Raw genomic sequence first — 23,089 nt, 5'->3', positions numbered from 1 at the left:
ACTTTTATTTTACCATCTTGATAGTGGAGTCTGTATAATTATTAGCATTACATTAACAAACAGGAATCTCCAACTAAGTACATGTACACTGTATATCACTAGACTCAATTCTAGTTTCCTTGATAAATAACATTGCATTGATAAGGGACCCAACTGCCAAAGTCAACAATGGGCAATTGTAGAGGAAGTAAACATTGTTTTGTCAATTTTGCGAACTCAATAACTAGGGCATAATAAGGAACTTCACGGTTGAATGAGCCAGCTCCCGACAACGCCTGACTAAAAGGAGACAGAACCACACTATTTGTTTTCTGAGGGACAGATGTTTGACTTTTGAAGCTAAGAAAACAGTGCAGGGTTATGCTGTGTAAAGGTTTTGGTGCTGTCTGACCCATGACAAACAGAGACGACTTATTTTGGAGATTGGGACTGCTGGCACAGTGTGAACTCAGTAAAATGTGTTTAGAGTATGTCTCAGACAATCTGAGTGATTCCACTAAAGTTTACCAAGGAGAGGGAATATTTGTTTGCAGTGAATCATTGGAAGCGCATGTTTCTATGTGAAAACCTTGGAGGTCACAGAGGCCATGCCTTCTGTTGCCCTTGGTCTTGGCCTTGGTGAGGTGCCCCTTTAAAAGTTTCTCACAGACTTAAGATTTTTTTGATGGAAGTGCCCTTTGCAAAATGAAAATGGCCTTTCCCTCTCATATAGGCCCATCTCTCAAAGATGACATTCCAAGCCTTCAAGAACACAAGAAAAAAATTTAAAGTTGGGGCGCCTTTAACTATTATCTCAAATATTTAACCCCCCCCCCCAAGTAAAAAGAACATCTACATGTAAGAGTATGACTAATCATGAGTTCTAATCAATTCTGACCATCTATGAAGCCCGAGGAGAACACACAAAAATGAGGTTAATATATTCCAATTCAATGCTAGCTTGATCAAAGCATGCTCGAACATAAACCGTTCCAAAGGCCAAATGAAAACGAGGGAAAAAAGAAACAACCATTATACATCAATTGTGCATTCACTACTATTGTATTACCTAAAAGCGTTACCCTTGGGTTAAGAGCAAATCTAATGGCTTTTAGTTTGCGCAGGGTCTCAATTTTAAGCAAACTGTAGCAATGTACACATTCGTTTGTCAATCTATCTAACGGGGTTAAGCCAAACAGGGAAGGTTACTTTTCCTTTGATGAAGATTTATAAAAGTTTTGTCATAACTCCCTCCCACTCGTATTGGCACCTTTGGTATCAGGTGACCAGCTGCACGTGTTTTGACGTGTTACAGTTTTGTTTTCATTCCAGCAGTGGATTTCACAATGAGTTAGGACTAGTCTTATCTCGAGTTAGGACGAGTTACTCGTCCTAACTTAGGACTAGCCACTTGTTTTGTATATCCCCTAGGACTAGTCCTAAGTTAGGACTAGTCCTAACTCTTTGTGAAATCGACCCCAGTTTATTTTTGGGTTGTAATGCAAGGACTCTCATAAAAGCAAACTCAAGAAAAGCAAAGTTTCAGTTTTAAATGTGGAAATGAAACCCGAGTGAAATATTCCAGGGAAACCCACGCAATCTAGGTACTGAAAAACTCAATCCACAAAGTCCACCACCCCTCACCGCTCGGCCACGACACCCCTATGCAAGCACCCTAGATTTTCCACTATTTTTTTTCTTCTTTTTCAATACAACTTTCAGTTCAATATTAAAACCACTATGATTTCTTTTTCATCACACTTGGACCATAAACTCTTGTGTAACTTCAAATAAAGACAACCCAAGGTTAACAGAAAACACTGAGTGACAGGGTATACCAATATAAAACTGGTCATCCATGACAACAGAAGTCTTTACCAACCACCAGTGCATGACCACAAAAAGTCAATAATACAGCATTGAAATACACAAATAAGCAAACAGCAAAAAAAATCAGGTACATGTGTGGAGAAAAGGAGCCTTTCTCTATGATTATGAGTAGGCTGGACCCCTACTCTCTTTTCATGTACATGTTGTACAATGATGTATGCCTAATTCAAAATTTGATCTTCAAAGAGTTCAATAGTTAACCTACCAATTGAGAAGCGAACAGTGGTTTAAATGTCAGCAAATATGTTCATTTGATTCAAACATGCTGAGAGACTTCAAAACAATTTGTGATTATTTTTTAATATTAAGCCCTTTCCATTGGTTGATATGGTAAACTTTTAGTGTGGTGCACACCCTGGAGAAGAGATCTAAAAATCTACGCAAGTGTCAACACTGGTGTTGTATTTCCAGGAAAAGTAGAGACAAAAGAAAAGAAAAGAAAAAGACTGTCTGGAAGTTTGTTGACTTCCCAGAGTACTTGATGGGGAAAATTGGATTAGAATTGTCCCTAATCCCCCTTTCAGTTAATCCACTTGGTGATTGGTCAATTGATACAAGCTTGTTAATGGGCTCAGTAAAAATACTCTATGGGCCACTTCAGTTGTCTGGTCAGTCTATTGTCACTAGCTGGTATAACTGTGAAGTGTCAGCTTTAGGCTTAGTGAATTCTATTTTGTGTTGAGACCCTCTGGGCACTTGTTCCTTGACATCAGACAGTTGGGTCTCCAGCCGTCGATTTCACCAAACTCTTCCTAACTTAGGATCAATCTTAGGATTTAGGACGGGTTCAGTTCCGTATCAAAATACAGAGGACGCATTGAACCCATCCTAAGTTAGGACAGGTTACTCGTCCTTACTCAAGGTAGGATTAATCTAAGCGTTTCGTTAAATCAGCTGCATGCCTGGTAGTGTAGGCCATGTTGCCATGTTGCCCCTGGTCTTGGCCTTGGTGCACATCAAAAGTTTCCCAATGACTTTTGCAATAGAAATGCCCTTTGCAGAATGAACCTTGTTTTATATAAAATTCCAGGCCATGGTCTCACCCTGTTACTGCAAACCTGTGGTCACCTTCATAATTTCTGCATCCTTTTTAGTGCAGCCTTCATGTTTGAAGACAAACGCACTGCCAGACACATACCAGGTGAACCCCTCTGGGGTCTTTTACATGCCTTGACAACACACAGTACCAACAGCTTTACATCCCATCCGAAGGATGAAGCAATGGTTCAGTGTCTTGATAAGGATACATTGTTACAACTGGGACTTGAACCCACACTCTGCTGATCAGATACACAAGAGCTTAAAATTCGGTACTCTTAACCACTCCGAAACAACACCCCATATGATACAAAGGGAGGCGCACGCAACTCATGCCGTAACCTGTAACTGATAAGACATCATCATCCCCTTTACATCCCTCGTTCTCAGGGGTGATCGATCTCACTCATAACCCCTGGCATTGGTTCATTAATATTTGCTAGAAGATGGCACATTTTAATGAGATTTACTAATCTATGACCCATCTTTAAAAACAATCTTACTGATTTTCCGAGGGCAATCCATCTTCAATCTGATTTTAAAAAAGGAAAAATATCACACCAGTTTATTATGGAAGGAAAAGCTTCAAAATCAAAGGCTTTATTTCAGACATACCAATGTACCGCTAATTGAAAATAAAAATTAAAGAACCTTTTTGTGACCTATTTCGGATGAAGCAAACAAATTTCAACCACCTGTTCAGTTACAAATTTATAGTAGGCCACACTCATTGTCTGGAAAAATGTCCATGAAGCCATTGTCTTCTCCCGTTGAATATATATGCAAATTATATGCAAATATGGGACAATGAAATAGCGAGCACAGCTAGGTGAGAATTTTGTATCACACATCGGCATACATCAATAACACATTCCATAATGTTGTTATCATTGTAACATGTCTGATCAGATCAGCAAGGCCATAGAACAAATGGTATGTGTTTGTTTGGTTGACACGTCTGCCCCAAATTAATTCAAAACAAAAAAATGTCTTCCTTTTCCCCATGTTTTGTTATTGCTATTCTAAATGCATCAAAGTAAACCCTTTGAATTTTGGGAATCGGTCGCTTGTTTTAAACCGTTATATAAATGTAGATGTACGTGTATACAATCAAACAAACATGTAAAAATGTCATTTCAAAAGGTGGTGCACTGTTTTTAGCTATCGCCCAAAATCCGAAGTGAAAATGTCCTTGCAGAAAGAATAAACTCGAATAGGAATACACAATCTGAGAAGTTTACTCACACTTACGCTTCTCAGATTCAAATTTTGGGTATACAAACTTATATATTTTACCATAACCACATTACTTTAAAGTGCAATGTTTGTAAAAATTCTTTATACTATTTGAAAGGTGCTATGTACACTTCTAATGAAGTAAGTTTTGATTGCTATTCATTGTAAGAGTGATTACCAAAGATATACCATCCCCTGGTCGTGGTGGTCGTAAAAATAAAAAAAATGTCTATTTCAATGTTTCCCAAAGGGGTAAACGTTCAATACAGCAGGACCTGCTGGAATCCATTCTAACGTTCAGCGGATAACCAGTGAAGCGGAGCAAAATGGTTCGATTGCCGAAGCCTGTGTAGACAAACGTATCAGACAAGCCGACAGCTGGTTCCCATGCACCCACGTGGTCTCTACCCATTGATTATTCATTACTTATCGTAAATTGGACGCTGGTGCAGTGTACTGATCCCTCCACGTCTAGAGCTTTGGAATTCATACAATATTTTATTACCTCCCCAATTAATGTATGCAAAATTTTCATTCAAGGTTTACAAGGTCATGTAAATTGGTTTTAGTCAACGTAATGCTGATTTATAGACAAAATTACCTACAAAGATACCGTAAAAGTCACCTGAGAAAATTCAGTGGACTTACTTGCTGAGAAAACAGTAAAAAAAAGGTAACAGTATTTTCACAAGAATGTCAAATCCAATCTATTCTTTGTTTTTTTTAGCGAAGGTGACAAGCAGGTACCAACCGCATTATTTGTGAACAGACACCAGACCCTCAGAAGTCTGATAAATGATTCATGCATGAATTGTTTCTCAGGTTCAGATGTTTTGGGGTGAATATTTATCCAAACCATACCTTAAACGAACTCTTTCTCAAAATAGTTTACTATCAACAGCTGCAGTGCTTCTCACCAAGTAAATTTGCATTAGACGACATCACTCACAACATAACATACACTGTAGTGCAGTTCAACGACAATTCACAGACAGTGGGAGGGTTAACTGTGGACTGCCAAGGCACATTCACACCCAAGACAATTGAGGGCTGACATAGCCTGATCATTCAAAACCACAGCTGCACGACGCATAATGTTCAGAAAGTAGGACGGTTGACTGTGCAGATGCATTCACCACATAAAATTAGTTTAACTATCATTCAAAACCCTGGTGGAATGCTTAGTAAATGGTCAGATAGTAAGAAGGTTGACTTTGTGTGGAGATGCATTCTCCACATGATAACAGACAAGTTTGATATCAATGTTTCAAAACCACAGTACGTACGAAATTAAGTAATCCAGCAGTAAAGTGTTTACAAATAAGAGCATTTAACTGTTTTTTTCTTCTATTTATCAAGCAAAACTTTATCAATTCAATGTCTTTACAAAATTTAACAAATTGTGTAAAATAAATAGTGCTATCCATTTTCAGAGAATAGAAATATTATGGTTTTTTGTTTGTTTTATTTTTTGTTTTTAACTTCAAACATACAAAAGTCCTGCAACAACATTACAACAACCAGAGGCCAGAAGGGTAACATGATCATAAACAAATATCTTTGACATTTTCCTATCTACAACGTATCTTTATTTTCAAACATTTATTTCTCCAACTGTCATTTCCTCCAACCGCAGAGCTTTGCACCAACCATAAAGAAAGCTCTGCCTAACACTAGATGTGTAATGGGTCTCCTCATTTGTCAATATTTTTATTTGACAGGAAAAGGCTTAGTCTAAACATCACTGATAATGACCCAATCAAAGTTCATGCAGACAAGAGTACGAGTTGTAAGTTGGTACTTAAAGCTGGAGTGACTCCCCACTGTTTTGAGACATACAGTCAATATTTACAAAGATTTAATAATTGCCTGTAGAATTTATAATAGGTGGAGCAATCACTGTGACAAGGGGTCATTTAAGGGAAGGTAGTTTGGTTATCAGTCTTAAATTTAATGGCAGTACAAACTTTTGGTAAGAAGCATTTTGAGAATTGGTTTTGAAATGCGAAAAGGGCTTTATTTTTCTTTGCATGTTTTGGTCATGAATTCCAAGTTTGAAGGTGGGCGCCTCCAGCCCCTCCAGGGGCCTGCCACTTTAAAAACAAATAAAAAATTGACAGACAAATAAAAAATGAGGGAAAATATTAGCTAATGGGGTATAAAAAGGGTAGGGTTTGGGACACCTGAAAACATACCACTATATAGCGTTCTATTTTGCATTTTACATAAGTCCCTCACCTCTCCCAAAAGCTCCCATTACACACTTACTAGTCCAAACCCCTCTCCAGAACTGGCACAAAGTCTTCATAAACAGACACACAAAGTCTACGCTTTCTCCAGAAATCAACCATTTAATGAACTATATTTACGTCAATTCGTACGAGACAACTTGTTGTTTCCACAATTCCAGCCATGGAGTGGTTACGTGACCTGATTATGGTGCAATCAAACCATGAGACTGTAGAGAAGTGTGAAATCTTGGTGAGGAAAACCTACGCCTAGAAGCAGGGAAAATGTGTGGCATATGGCAAACCTATTGCAACATCAAACATGATTTGTGCAATAAGCATGGGTGATGATGCTTTCTGCATCAGTGTACTAATAATAACTCTTATTTCTAATGCAAGTCAAATCTATCTTCAATGAGAATCATGGAGTACTGTTATAATTCATTAACTTTGCTCGCAGGGAACATTTCTGGTAAAACTACCATAATAATTAACTCTAAAGAATTTACAAAGTAGCTTGTAAAACTTTATGAAGAATGGTTCCATTGAGACGGTATGTTTAAAAAAATATCTCACTTGGCTTGCAAGGAACATTAGTGTACTAATAATTAGCTCTGAAACAATAAATATCTCAGACATGCCACTTTAAAAAGAAATCTTTAGTGTCCTAAGCTCACACAAACTTGTGCAGTGTTTCCAGTTTTTTAAGTGGAACTCAACAAGCAGAAAAAAACGGATCAGCTGAAAAGTTGATATAATAACCACTGTATGTAATATCTTTGACTACACAGTTTTTGCAATTCAGACAATTTATGTGGTTTGCTCAATTAATTCTACCTGAAGTCTATGGTGCACATGTTTGACATCTCATGCACATTCATTCCATGTACTCTCCACCCCCCCCCCCCCCCTCCGAAACACATGCATTATTCCCAGTCCTGCCATCATTAAAATATCCGTAGTCAACCCAACATTTGCCAAGACAACGTTGCTGATTATGCATCCTGGCAGTATACGACCATTCCCAGGCAACCAACCAACCATGACACCTTGTACTAGCTCAACTCAACCCCTCCTTCAACTCAGGAGACAGCTTCTAACAACAGTCTCAGCATCCTCCCACGAGTGAATAAAATAATGTGCTCTCCATTTTGTATGCAGCAGCCTTGGGGAATAAGAAGGGACCTCGGCTAATTTCTTAGGCTAATTTCTTATGGGCTGCTGTACACACAACAGGTACAGTACAATATATTGGATTGAGTTTAAGCTCGCTCAGGGATAGAAAAATCCAATACACTACTGAGGCAGACATGGGTCTTCTGATTATGCATGCAGTACAGCACTGACCAGGTCAAAGTAAGGGCACCAGCGTGCCAGCCTGGTTCCTGCAAACAAGTGTCTAGTCCACTTCAATTTTATTCTAGTATTATATTAAAACTGCAGTGAAGACTGTGCGCCAGTGTGTAAGTACACTGCATGTAAAAACTACTGCATCGAAGTGTGCCAATGTACACGCAATGCATGTTTTGGGTGCAGCAGTGCTGTTGTTAATGATGTATGTAGTGAAAACGTCTAGCTCACATAGCCGACTGCTATTGCCGACTGCTCTAGGCCGATTGTGAGCGCATACGTGTATGCAGAGCAAGCGTATGTGAATGGGTGATATTCAGACCATGCCTGACTGGCTGGGTGTGGCGTCGTGGCAAAACCCCGGGCTGTTTGTTAGCTCCAGCCGGTTAGCAGCAGCAGGCCAGTGTAGTGTCAACGCACTTTGGCACTAATTTGGGAAAGGGCTGGCCTTGGAATAAATTTCATTTCATCAGTTATTAAATAATCCTTGAACTTGAATTAGAATCACAAAATAAGAGAGCACATATCATGGTCTTTGTCATTTTGGATTAACCGACATTATTTAGTTTCACATTTAAACAAAAAAACTTGTTTTACAAAGCTTACAGTCTAGCATTCGGGATACAAAATTTAACACAGCATATAAAATTGCTGTTTAATTTTATAATCCGACCAATAATTTGATTTAACCTAGTAAAAGACCGACATCTTGCACATGTAGGCCTACATCTACACTAATTTTCCAATTGGCTTAAAAATAAAAAAGATATCCAAAGGTCCAACCCTTAACACTGTATCGGCGTACATTTTCTGGCAAAAATTGCTACGGGCTAGCAGTAGTAATCACCACTTCTCAGCTTGTCCTGTGGGCTACTAAAAATTCTGCAACCTTCACCCATTCATAATCTTCCTTTCCAGATACAGTGAATAATAAATTCTAAAAGTGGATTCGAGTTTTGAATTCTGTCTGAGTTTTTTTTTTTTTTTGGGGGGGGGTTTTTTGGGGGGGGGGGGGGTGGGGTGTTTTTTTTTTCTTTCTTTTTTCAGGTTTTTAATTTTTTTTTGGGGGGGGGGAGGGTGCCTTTTTGAAAACTTAAATCTACAACACCAATTCAGGCCTGGAGTTACACATACCCCAAAGACTTAAACATTTTCCAATGGAAGTGCCCTTTGGTAAATGAAAAATAAAATAGCCTTGATGAAATACCAGGCCTGCCAATTAAAATGATGTTTCTTGTAGCAGCTCCATGTAACTTGCTCCAGTGACCAAGGGATTGGACACTTGTCCGACTGGCGACAACAGTTAAAACCCTACAGTCCTTACAATTAAAAATCTTACAGCCTTCTCCCTTAGCTGTGTTCATTAATTACCGGCAGATGCTTCAATCCAATCACCTTGGATATATCTGTCAAGTTAGAAATTCTGCCGTTATTTTCCTCGTCGTGAAATCATCTTGACTTCACGGTCAAGCAGTTGTCTGCTGCAATGTATGAGTTAAGAGTAAGGGTGGACGATTACAAAACAACATTCAGGAGGAAGCAACTCGTCCAAGGTGGTTTGGAAAATCATCAACAGATATCAAGTACCATCTGTCTGGGGAAATACTTAAAGGCAAGGTATACCTTCGTTTTTTGGAACCGTTCAAATATTTAAATCTATAACAAAACTATCATTTGAAAATTTCAAAATTTTGTCACTTTTTTATTTGAATATCGCAGAAAATCGGGGGAGAGAATATGTCCAATAATCTGTTAATCTAAGAAACAAACATGTATCTGTCGATTTCTCAGATTCAAAATTTGCTCAATTGAGGGATCAAAATAGATATTTTTTCCAACAAAAAACCCATTACGTGTCCTTTCCAAGTAAAATGGTTCTAAAAATGCTTTATAATATCAAAAGCTGCTATATTGGTCACTTTTTTTTATAGATATTGTCGGAAATCCGGAACGACTATATCACCGCATGAAGAAAAAAACCTTTCAGGAATACACAATATCAGAAGCTTCTCAGATTTAAATTTATGATAAAAATATTGGGGAAAATGGGTAACATTTGTCTAAAACCAGTAAAAGCCACCCACTTTACAGTACACAAACAAATATATTAAATTATGCATGAAGTAGTTTATTTGTCACCCACCCTTCCTGTCAGACTGGATAGTAAGATTTGGATAAATCTAGTGGCAGGAGTGTCCTAAGAGAAGCAGCATCTCCCTTCTGGGCGCCTCTTTGACCTCCCTAACCACGGTCAAGCAGACATTGGATTCCTTCCACTCGGCTGCTTAATCGGCTGCTTCAAGCCCCACAGCTCAACATAAGGTGACCAACAATTATGAATCCAGCCACAGGGTCAAAATTAACAGAGAGACAAAAAATTCCCTCTTTATTGGACTGGAGATGACAAATTGATTCTCCAAGAAAGTGTCAAGCTAGACAATATGTTTCTTTAGGGCAAGGCTACTTCCAGCTGGAAAAAAATGTCTACGGGGGAACATTTTTCAGGCATATTTGGTTCTTGGAAAAAGGGTATGAATATTTTTTCGAGTACAATGGCTGACCCAAATGTATACATTGGTGACTCATCTAATGGACTTTTCAGGCTATGTTAATCACAATTTGTCTGATTTATCGCAAAAACAAAACAAAAATCTGAAATCAGACTTTAGTAGGAAGAATATCATACCTGATTTTCAAAGGGTGTCAAGACCAACACATTTGTGATAGAAATACAAATTGGTCATTTAGCCTTCCCCCAAAAAACCTACTAGAGTAAAAACTTCAGGCCATTGAAATGTTTTTGCAGATATAAATTGCAAGCTTGGACACAACACAGTCATCTTGAACAGTTCCTTCTACTGTATGATCAATCTAGTTTATTGGTCCCATTTGCTAGTCCTACACTGAAGTGTTCCCAATCCCATGATTTCCTTTTCTTCACCAGTAACCCACCAATTGCCTTATTTCTGGGGGTCCAGGGTCATGTTCCTGGAGTTTTTCAGGCTATGGCTGTCTCTACTGTTCCTTGAGGTGTGATTAGGATGGGGGGGGGGGGGGGGGTAAGGGATACAGGGGAAGCTTCATAACCACTCCACTGTAAATCACACCACTGAGACTGAGAGAGGGAAAATCTGACCGAAACCAAAAACAAAACGTAACCAGCAGGTGGACATGTGTCACAGTCACCCCAAACAACAACTTAAATTTGTCTGAATTGGAAACACAACCCAGCAATACCATCTTCAATTTTCAGGGGTGAGAGTCATTGCGGAAATAAAAGTGTCTGGAAACTGGGATCCAGATCCTAGACGGATATATTGACATGATTGAAATGATGCTATTTCCACCTTTTGATAACCCTCGGCAGATAGTTTCTGAAATATTTTGAAAACAGGAAAATCCTTTGAAAACATCCTGTTGAAAAAATAAATGTCTTGATTAAGGACATAATATCACGACCGGGACTTGAACCCACACTCTGCTAGACAGAAACACCAGCACTGGACTGAGTCTGGTGCTCTCATCCGCTCGACCACAGCACGTAACTCTTACACTGTAAGCTGTCCCCAAAGCTACACGATGTTACTTAAAAAGATTCTTCTCGCATACTCACAATTCACTGTCTGTACTGCTCCATATTAAATCATTTCCCAATTCAAATGCAAAGGGGCAAACTTAATACTTCTTGATTTATTCTTCTCTCATTCCCTTTCCCCTATTTAGACATTACCATGACTTGCAATTTCATCTTTTTAAGGGCAAGTCCATTTTCATTTAGCAAAGGGCACTTCCATCGGAAAATCTTGAAGTCAATGGGAAACTTTTAAAGGGGCACCAAGGCCAAGACCAAGGACAACAGAGGTCATGGCCTCCGTGACCTGTTAAATTCCAGGCCTGCCTTGAGTGGCCTGTCTTAGGCCTTATTGATAATCAAACTCCCAAAAAATAAAATTAAACAACTAATTTTAAAACTACATGAGCACTACAGGTAGGGTACAAAAATATTCACAACAAAGTATTCAATCTGACGATGTGCATGAACATCACACCCACGAACGTTAAAAGGACACCAATCAAAATGACATCATAATATGACAAACTGCAAACCAGACTCAAGAATGCATAAAAAGACTAGACTTCTAATATAAATAGTCAACAAGCAAGCTGATGCAGGCAGGTTGTTGACGAACAATGGGGAAGGGAAAGCGAGATGGACTTGGAACAAGTCTAACATGAAAAGGTAAATATATAAATACAGCCGTGGTTTGCGATGATGCATGCGTTGGCTACATCAATAAATGAAAATATATCAAAACAAACGAGAGAACTACAAGTTATGCCTTTGGGATTCAATAGGAACAGTGCTCATGACTTGACAATAAAGTGTTCACAAATATTTAATGAACAATTTCAATTAGACTTTCACCTCAAAAATTATACCAGTGTCTTCACACACAACCAACTAATCAAGAACGTTGTACAATGAAACATCTTTCAAAAATAAAATAATCATCATCTGACATGCGAAATTGCATGCCAAGTTGACATCAAATAAAAACCAAATTAAACAAACCTTGAACATCGTCTAAATTATTAAGAGCGCAAATTGAAAAAGAAAAGAGAAATAAAGATATATAATGTTTATTTAAAAATGATAAGAGCTCTGCGGGTAATGTGTAGGGTTAGATTGAAAATCATCAGAAATAAAACAATTGGGTGCTTTCGGGGTACAATATCCATGTTGTCATTACACCTGCCTGCTTGCTTACTTGACAAATTCCAACTGTAAGATCCATTTTATAACGGTAAAACCTTTCAAACACGTACAAGTATTTACTTTGTGTTAAGTTCTAAAAACTTGCCAAGAGTCAAAACAATTTAGTGGTTGCTGTTCTTTTACTATACACTGGTGGACTTGGAAATCCGGGCAGGAAAATACTCAAAGAGTTCCCCAGTTGAGCTTTACACAAATTGAAGGCGTTTTGTTTATTCCCAAAAGCCAATAGACCCCCTTGCATCTATTGTGCGCACTCCCAAACAGGGCCCTCACTAAAGTCAAAAAGAAGAAAACTACATTTATCATTGGTTGAGAGTTGTTTTAGTATGAACTTCATAACGATGTTTGTATCCTTACCAATCCTGTTTTTATACCTCCAAGGATTTTACTGTATGGTGTGTTAATGCGATTCGTCATAATAAGGGAGAAGCAAAATCCTAAGTAACACGCAGTCCATTTCAATTGCCCGGTGGTGGACAAACATGAAATACATTACAGTCAGCGATCCCAAGGGTAGAGATCAACGCGAATCCACCATGATATCATGCACAAAAATCCACAGCCCTGTGGCTGGATTACAATAGATAATCTCTATCCCTAATCCCATGTCTTATTAAATGTACAAGGCAGAATGCAGTGTGGAGAAAGTAAGTATTAAAAAGAAAAATGCAGTCAAGGACTGGAGAGAGTGAAGTTTCTTAGAAACAACCTGGAATTAACTTTCTCCATAGTTTGTGATGAACCAAAATGCCTGGAATGACATGCAGGCTACGGATGCCAAAGCCTCTGTTGCCCCTGGTCTTGGTGTCCTTCGACTTTATGATTTTCAAGTGGAATTGCCCTTTGCATTGGAAAATGGCCCTGCACTTTTCAACATGTTCAAAGGCAAAAGCCCAGCACTAAACCAATGAGATCGATCTCAGTTGTATAGGTGAATAAACTCAACATAATTTAAAGTCATTTATCAGACTCAAAGCCAACATTTGAACATCATTTTAAATTGATTAAAGATATTATAAACAGTGAGGTATTATCATTCAATGCATGACAAGTAAAATGCAATGCATGACAAGAAAAATGCAAGACAGTCGGATGTGTCTGTTTCCAAGTGTATCGGCCTGATGCTGAAATCCCAAGCCCCAGGCCAGTGCTTCAGTGTAAATTTCAAGCCCTCCATGGGCATCTTATCAATTCAAAACTGAGCAAAAACGTACATGTAAACGCACATAATTACATTTGTACATGTTCATGCACACATACATCACAGAGCGCCCTAAAACTTTCATAAATGCTAACTACTCTCATTAAACGCCAAAGCTAAAACTGAATACATTAGTGATAGTATGTCACTGCAGACATTTTTGTTCGAGGCCGTCCATGCAAAATAACAGTGTACAAATTTCTTGATACATAACCCAGTGGTTCAAACAGTGAATGTAATTTAATAAATAAATCTGTACTTGGTATTTCTTCAATGCCCAGAAGGAAAAATAATTCACTGGGTTTCGATTCATCATCGTGAGCCAGCCGACCCAAAAGCAGAACTAGACATGGCTCAGTTGAGTCACTGTAAAAAATCATAACTGAGAGGATGAGTCTAACATTATTAAAGGACCCCTGAAGTACATGAAAACTAATTGACAAATATGGTTAATTTCATTTAAAAGTTTATTGTTGTACACGTTACATGTATGTTCTTGTTATGAATCTGAACAACTGAGGGCGTTGTTGCAAGTAATGTCATTTTAGGAAGACACTTTTCTTTCTTTTTTCTGTGAAAATATTAAATTGTGAACCCCAAAGTTTGCTTGTAAAGAAATGTGCTTCAAAGACTTTTGCTTAGAACTACTATGAAGTGACACACTAACAAATCGGTAAAGAAAATAAATTCTAGGACAAGGAAATAACAAAAACTCTGCACTTTTTGTGCATAAACTACATGTAATTGTAACATTGCAATTTTTGCCCGATATGAGATCACACTTTTGCTCATGTGACAGGTACAAAATTTGCATATATATACACTAAAATACAAAATCCTTTTAAAAATGGCAAGACAAAAAAAAAGAGGAAAATAATGTGAAAATGAGACACATGATGCGCCTCCAAGGGTTGCATTAACAACATTGTATTTCATGGACCCTTAAAAACAATGTACTGCCAAGTTATTGCCTATGTATTAGTCATCATGTATTTCATTACATAATGTCTATTTATAGCTAACATTGTAGTACACGTATGTGTAGAAGGATGTGTCATGTAGTCTTTTTTTTGAGTATGGTGGTGAGGTTTTATGGACAGTTTCAACAAATTCCATGTATTATAATATTATCATGCTCAAAAATTATTCAGAATGATGTGCCAATTTGTGCACATCTGTTGTTGTGTGTGTACCTGAACTCTACCAATAAAAAGTGTGCTCAGTCTGTTTTTGAGTCGGGTATTTGTAACCTTTCTTTATGGTTCAACCAGAAGACACACAATAATAACATGAAGACCTTTGCAGACTTTACTTGCATTGCAATCAGACATAGCCCCAGGCTAACAAAATTCTGCAGTTATTGAGTGGGCTAACTTATTGTGCGATCAACACAAGACCTACATGTACATGTTATGTATTCAGAGAACACTGTCGCCGCAAACATACCATACACATAATGTTTGTGCATACATGTACATTGCACAAGAACAATTTACATGAAGTTATGTCTCAATTTGCTCCAGTCTTTGCATTGATGTTTTGAACAGAAACGTGAGCAGGGACCGATTTCCTGGTACTGCTTACTGTGGAATTCTGCATTTTACCATGGTTACAGCCCATAGAATCCTGTGCTGTTATTTGGTACAATAAGTCAGAACTCTCAGGTTTGCACTGCCATCACATTGGGCCCAAGTTTCCTCTTTCCAAATAAAAAATGTGCCTGCCTTTTGACATGTTTGACAAGGGCAACGATCAAGGGCAATGATCAAGGTCAGTACCATGTTTGTTCTGAATTTCCCCTTGCTAATCTCTTTACATAAGACGTCCAAGGTTGTTGGTACAAGGTGATTGTGCCTGAGCTTTTATGGGGTGTGTACTCGATGTACATTTCAGAATTAACCTGCATAGTAATGTGTACATAACCCTCACTAAATGGAAGTTGACCTTACTTGTAGCACATATTTTGTACCCAATAGTAGAAACTTCGATACCAGTTCCACTTCCCACTACCCAACCAGCTCACCCACCAGAGGCCTAGGTATACAATAGATTCCTTTCATTTTTATGACAAATGATCTCCATAAATAGCTCTCAAAGAGATTGCCCTGTTGACTTCTGCCTTCACACCAGTTAACTCCAGCCACCAGGGACCCATTGCACCTCCTAACCTCACCAGGCTACTTGAAAACCAAAGCCCACTCCAAAAATATTTCCCAAAATATTACAGAAAGTTCAGCAATACAAGGTGTTTGAACTTTCTCTTCACACCATGTATTTATAATTCAAGTCTGGGCCTGATACTTCAGAGGGGCAAGGCCATTGCCTCCATGCCCCCTGGCCATTGCCTTGGTGCCTTGGAAATGCTCTGCCACAAGAAACTTACAATTTCCTCAATAATGCCATGGTGCCCTCGCCCTTTCAAAAACAAAACATACAGGCCTGCAAGTCAGTCTAATCTTCATTTAAGAAGAACAAAAATGGGGACTCATCCTGAAATATAAATACGGACCTATCCAATTATTTGAAACTTAAACCTGCTCCAGTGAATAGTGGCTGATGAGAAAACCATACAGTGAGAATACTGAGTGACCCGGCATGACCTAACCCGCTGACCTCTGACCCATTCCCAGCTCTCTCCTCATCAGAATTCCAGCAGCGACCTCGGGCGCCCTCAAGAAAAGGTGATGGGGGTTCAGTCCCATGAGCATCTGGTGTTGACACAAAAGCTGGTGTGGGCCTCTTGTTACATTAATGCGGTGAGGGACATACTGATGCCAGGGTTGGGGCTGGGATTCTTCCATTGCCCCATCAGTGGTGAGCGCGGAATGTGGGGGCAAGCTGGTAGAGCGAGAGAGGGGCCCAGAAGATGTTTTGATGAGGAGGAGTGTGAGTAAGTTGGATCTGTGCCATCTGTAATTGGCGATCCATGTAAAAAGTCTTCTACAGCCTGGAATTTCATCTTTGAAGGGCAAGGCCGTTTTCATTTTGAAAAAGGCACTTCCATTTGGAAGTCAATGGGAAACTTTTGAAGAGGCATCAAGGCCATGACATGGGGCAAGGGAGGCTATGACCTCTGGGGCCTGCATGTGAAATCAGGGGTGCTTCTACATGGACTAAAACAGACTTGCAAATTCCTTTCACACTACACTATCTAGAAATTGAAAAAACAATCCTCTGAATGTTTTTATTTTGGTTTTAAAAGCCCTAATGTGCAATCTGGAGAAGAAGAAAAAATTAATTTAAACAAATAGGCCTACAAAAAATTAATTATAAATTATTAAAAAATTGGTCAGCATATCAACCACAATTTGCATGTCACTATGGGGAGAACACTGACTGTCATTTGAATTTTTTTTAAATTGAATCAACGTAAAAAGTAACAAAAATACAACAAAAAACCTGTCTTAAGGTCTGACCCCATTTGAGCACCTACATGTATAGAGAGAATCCTTGCTTCTTGGTCCCTTGGGGAGACAAAAAATCATTAACAAAACAGTATCAGATTCAGATTCGGCCAGTTTGTCAGAAAGAAAACTTCTTTTTATAAAATCGAGGCTGGCTGAGCAATCTATACCAGTGATGATTCAGTGTTCATCACATGCAATCAAGTGTGCAGATAGCCTCCCAACGGTACAGAATTAGTCAGTGTGCCGTTTCACACTGTGCACAACAATCCATCCATGAAGGCAGGCACTAAGACCATAATGAGATTCAAAGCCTCCCTTTTACTGATGGAGTCTAATGCGATGAATATTACATTATGCTAAAGATGGGTCGCCATTAGTTAGGCTGATGGCTGCATACTGTAATATAAAAGCTATGTTGATGTTGGCGTTCCACACACATTTAAAACTCTTATCTCAGCAAGCATGCACTCATACATAATTGCTTTATGCCCAACAAACAGCCTCTGACATTCATAATGCCTAAACTCACCATCATAAGTGTGTATTGTAACATGTTAAATTGTACAATACTTATACAAAAAAACACTTAATTTTCTTCATAAAAGCACTCACTCTAACAAACAGTTTCTTTCCAATGAAATAACAACGAACAATGTAGTAGCAAATAACCAGTCCACGTTTACTCTACAGAATAAGTCATGAATTAAAGATGTCAGTTTCAGAAAAATAAAATTTACGTGGTTAAAGTTTTGATTAAAAAAAAAAAAATAGGGAGTAGTTACCAGAATCGAACTCTGTACAGAGTTCTTATTTAACAAAAGTATTTTATTGTATTGAACAATTATTTCAGTTCTGTGTTAAACTCAACAACCTGAAGCAACACACGAATCGAATCGTATGAAACTTTGCATAATTTCTATGTTTCGCTGCTCATGTGGGATCTAATCCAGACTTAATCCTCACTGGGCTTCACTGCTCAATGTATGATATAATCCAGAGTTAATCCACCTTGGGCACGGCCCGCAGGAAAGGTCACCTCCTTGCCCTCATACCGCAAAATGCAGGATTGGGTTATTCCATTTCAAACGATGGGTATGACTTTTACACTATCGTGTATTACCGTCAAAGGATTGGTCTCAATACTCAGACGAATTGGCAGGAAATTAATGTTGCTTTTTGTGGAGCAGTGTTTAAAAAATGAAAAAAAAATTAACGAACGATCTGCTTTGCAATTTGTTAATCTAAACCCACAGAATGTGAACCATATTTTCCCCTGATATTTTTTGTATAATTGCTTTATTGTCAATAGCAATATTGGATTTACTAAATGATGCTATTTTTTCCCACTCAATACCACTATTACTATCAGTGTGGCAAGGCTCTATGAATCATGAGTAATGGTTGAATTTTAATCTATCAAAATGTTTTTGTGCTCTTTCTTTTTAATGTTTTCTGCCACAAATTTTCTGCCTGTGTGTTTATATTTGTTGATATTTCATTCTAACCGAGCAAATTCTATTGCCATTAATTTTAATTAGTTTTTTGCAAATGTGTAAGATGTGTAACCTACCTTCCTTTTAAACTTTGCATGGTACAGTGTGTGTAAATTGCAGAGATGCATTTTGAGAAAAACACAATCAAACAATTTTCTCTTGAGGTATCAAGGCTAAAATCTAGACAATAGCTCAAATTGTCTGGAGTCTACAGTGTAATACATGTACAGCTAGGCCTGCAGGATGCCCTTGATAAATTCACAGTCTCAGGTACTTCTATACAATCCACTTATCTTGTTCATAAAGCAAAAACCAGCCCCACTGTCTACATGAATTAAAGTGACATTTTCAGAACAGTGAGTTGAATTTCATTTTCACAACACCCTAAATTTCACCAGGCAGGTCAAGGTAAAGATTCTTGGCCTTCTGGTTAAGAAATTTAATCATAAGGTTTTTTTTCTTTAACATGTGACTACAAGTATTCACAACAAATGTGACAACTCACTACTATTACATACATTCATTGCCAAATCAATACAATGAAGCTGCTAAAAAAATTAAGACTACTAATGTACAGATATGACGGGTGTTAAGCCATCAAGGGTGGACGATGGTAAACCAGCATTTCCTAACAAAATTTTGGAATTGTTCACTCTTTCAAACAAACTCCACACTTTGACAGATTTTGAATTTTATGGTTTAAACTTTCCATATTTTCTTCCACAGATATTCAACAAAATATAAAACTGTGTATATTATTTTCTCCAAGTCGTCCAACTGGCTAGTTCAGTTTTGATTTTTTTTTTCTTTTCTATTATAGACAAGTGAGGGGAAAAATGGCTAGTTCAGTTTTGAATTTTTTTCTTCTTTTCTATTATAGACAAGTGAGGGGAAAAATGGACTAGTGAAAATTGCTGTCTGGTCTTGCTGGCTAGTCACTGAGCAAGTTACCACTGGCAAACCTTGCTGATCATACATGTACATAACCCCCCCCCCCCCCCCTCCTCCCCACCCACTGTTTTTTGCACGCCACAAAGAAATCCTCATGCCTGTATGCTTCGTTTTTGAAAGGGCAAGGTCACAAAGGCATTTTCTCCTTGGTAAAGGGCACCCTATGTGGAAATTGTAAGTTTCTACTGGAACATTTCAAGGGCACCAAGGCAATGACCAGGGGGCATCGAGGCAATCACCTTCATTGCCTGCAAATGTACATGAATAAGAGTTACCATACAAACGCATGGACTGTAGGTGTGGTTTTATAGCCATATAGAGACGCCAAATATTAAGATCCCTGAAGATTGTAAGCAGTTGTACAATAACCTCATGAATAATTTCACCATCAATCTACATCTAGTCCACACTGGTATAACGACCAACACGGCCCTTACAGAACAACCCTTAGGGCTAGTAAATTATAAACATAAAGACTTCATCTGCACTAAACTTGGAAATGGCTCATAAATTATGGCCACACAATTCGCATGGTGCTGTGTTTATTTATAATGACATCCTAGCCATGCCTTAGATGACCTTATTACAATGTCTGTCAGGGATCAACACAAACAAATAAGGTTTCAGGGGCGTTTTTTTATTCTCTCTCTTTTTTTTGAACTGGCAACTGGGCGACTTAATCTTGTAATCTGTTAACGCCTGTTTTGAGTTTTCATTTGTAAACGAGTCAAAGTGCTAAATTTACTCACTGAAGTGCAGTTTTCCTGAATTACAAACAATGCACACCATGCTGAGGTGTGCATACGTACATACATGTATAACCTTCAAGAATGCACATCTCATAAGTATGTGTGTGTATCCAGGGTGCAAATGCACTAGATTATGGTCCTCTAATGCCAAGCAGTTCTGGACTACTTGTATTTATACGATAAATAAATAAACAAACCAATTAATAAATAAATGAATGAAAAAATAATTGAACAAATAAATGAATAAATAAATTTAGTAGCCTACGCAAATTAATAAATAAACATAATTATTATAATTTGTTAGCCTTATTTTATCATCATTGAAAGGGCAAGGCCAGTTTAATTTTGCTATTAAGACACTTCCATTTGGAAAATCTTAAAGGCTATGGAAAACTTTTGAAAGGGCATCACGGCAAAGATCAGGGCAACCGAAACTGTTGCCTCTGTGGAATTCTAAGCCAGTTTTTGAATTATACACTTCAGTGTTGGTCACTTAATGTGGATCGTTAATTTGTACTGTACATGCCTCGTTTCACTTGACCATGTTTCGTTAACTTAGAGCCTTTCTTGACAATGCAATCAGATTAAAAATCTATACATCCAGTCAATACCCCATAACCTTGCACTGTACTTACATTATAATTAGTTTATTAGTACATCGTCTTTGAGTATACGAGTCCATTATAGTAAGGGTATTTTATTGAATGGCATGTTGTCAAATGGGGCAAGGTCAAGGGTCATACATAATAAAAGTGGCTCTGATATCATGAACAGTGTTGCGTCTTCGCAGCTGTTGTTTCATCAATGTCGCTCATCAATGGCAGAGGGAACCGGCTGTGAAATAGCTGGTGCCCTGACAGCTGACCTCGCTGCACGTACACCAGAGTTTTCCCACCATTGGCTACCAATACTGTGGCCATCTTAATTTCTCCCATTCAGATACATTGTACATGTAAGTAACATCCCTTAGTCTTTGACTTTTTATTTGGTGATGTATTTTTATAAAATATTGAATTTAATTGAATAATATCAAATAGAGGCTGCAGGGAGAAATAGTCTGGTTCTATCTTACATCCGTGAAAATCAATATTCTCAATTGCTGAATACAAGCCTGGGAACACGACATAGATTGTGGGAAACACAACCACAAAAGGTCTATAGAACAATGCCAGCTCAACCATAAAAGACGCCCAATCACTTTTGCCATGACCGCGTTTACATTGAATACACAACAATGATATTTTCAAGGCGGCTCGTTCCGTTGGATGAAGGTAGTTTTCTGGGCCTCGCAACAGGGTGCTGGCGGTGCATTGTGTTTTATGCAATGTGTGTTCACACAGCCGTCCCATTCAAATTCTGAAGCTTCGGCTCTCTGAACTGTAAAACCATTGTTAAACCTCAAGGACTGCATTATAAAAGTAAAAATGTTTATGTTTTTGTCGTTTTAAAAAACAAGTCAAAGTGTGATACGTTCAGTAACCATACAAATTTAGTAGACTACATGTAGACCTTAAGTTTGACACAATTTTCTCCCGCAAATTTTTTCAAACATAAAAAAAAAATGGTTTGTTAGGCACTAAGGCTCATAGTTTCAAAATCTCTGGTGCCCTGGTCTTGGCCTCCGTGCCCCTTAAAGTTGTTCCCATAGACTTCAAGATTTTCCAATGGAAGTACCCTTTACAAAACGAAAATGGCCTTGCCCCCTACAAGAGGAAGTTCTAGGCTTGATGGCAGTTTGTGTAATTGCATAATTCCTTGGTGAGAAATAATGACTAAATGAATAATGCACAAAACCCTCACCAATATTTGATAAATGGAGGACGAGAAAGCAGTGATCTAATTTCATTGGCCTCAGTCCTACTCATAATGCAAGCCAACATCACATCTTGGCCTTTACTACACTGACTGGGCAGTAGGGGGTATTAATTAATCCCATGGCGTGTGAAAGACTAGAGGGCATGCAGACTTGAGACAATTGAGGCACTGGAGAGGGTGTTCAATTCAGACTACATTCACTGTCAATTATCATAAAATGTTGACCAACAAATTGTGTACATGTAGGAAATTTACTAATTAAATGAGGAAGCCAAGGTCCTGAGATAGTACACAATTTGTATTTGATTTTTGCTTTACTTTAGGAAATGTTTAACATGCAAAACGCCCACCGTATGTTGATGGTCACGCCTTCATTTAAATGTAAAAGAGTCTGAGAATGATGTTGCATTCATTGCCAAACTAGAGTAACAATACTGCTATCACAGCTTATCTTGACTCAAGCAGTAAGCATAGCAAAAAGCAGCAGTCACCCCAACAGTAAATGTACCTTATCTTGATTCAAAGAGAGTGAGCAGCAGTTGTACAAACATTGATCTGCTTGTTTGTTTTACCGTATTGATTCATAATTATTAAGCACATGTCACAGATACACTGTGGGCAGTTTTTGCATTCAAACCAATCATGTGCTACAAATTGGCGCCATTTTGTTAAGGACACTATTTTTAAAACCCAACCAGGCATGATATTTGGCCATTGAAAAAAAAAATTATTGAGTACTAGGGCTGACCATAGAGGAAGAGTATAGGCCTGTACACCTTGAAGCTATTCTGATAGCCTGGCCTAGGAAGAGACCCTGTTGACTCTCCTCTTGACATCACTTTCCCTTCAAAACATCTTCTTATAAAGTTGGGAATTTCCAATGCAAATAAATTACCCTTTGAAAAATAAAAACTGAACCTGCCCCTTTCCAAAGTGAAACTGTTTCCATAGCCTATTTTTGACTCTGTAGACATG

General features: G+C 38.2%; 1 protein-coding gene across 3 annotated transcripts in view; it reads right to left on the bottom strand.

Annotated features, from left to right (window-relative positions):
- LOC117294937 (alpha-adducin-like) overlaps positions 1-23,089 on the bottom strand; it is a 63,584-nt gene that overhangs the window by 26,988 nt on the left and 13,507 nt on the right. For 2 of the 3 annotated variants that reach the window (XM_033777490.1, XM_033777492.1), the window contains exon 3: positions 12,295-12,306. The exons of the other annotated variant lie outside the window; for it this stretch is intronic. In XM_033777490.1, the coding sequence (XP_033633381.1) occupies positions 12,295-12,306 (12 nt within the window). The remainder of the gene's footprint in view (positions 1-12,294; positions 12,307-23,089) is intronic. 3 annotated transcript variants of the gene reach the window in all.

The sequence above is a fragment of the Asterias rubens genome, chromosome 9 (assembly GCF_902459465.1).
Source record: "Asterias rubens chromosome 9, eAstRub1.3, whole genome shotgun sequence".
Taxonomy (NCBI): Eukaryota; Metazoa; Echinodermata; class Asteroidea; order Forcipulatida; family Asteriidae; genus Asterias; species Asterias rubens.
This window is presented reverse-complemented; position numbering and strand designations above follow the sequence as displayed.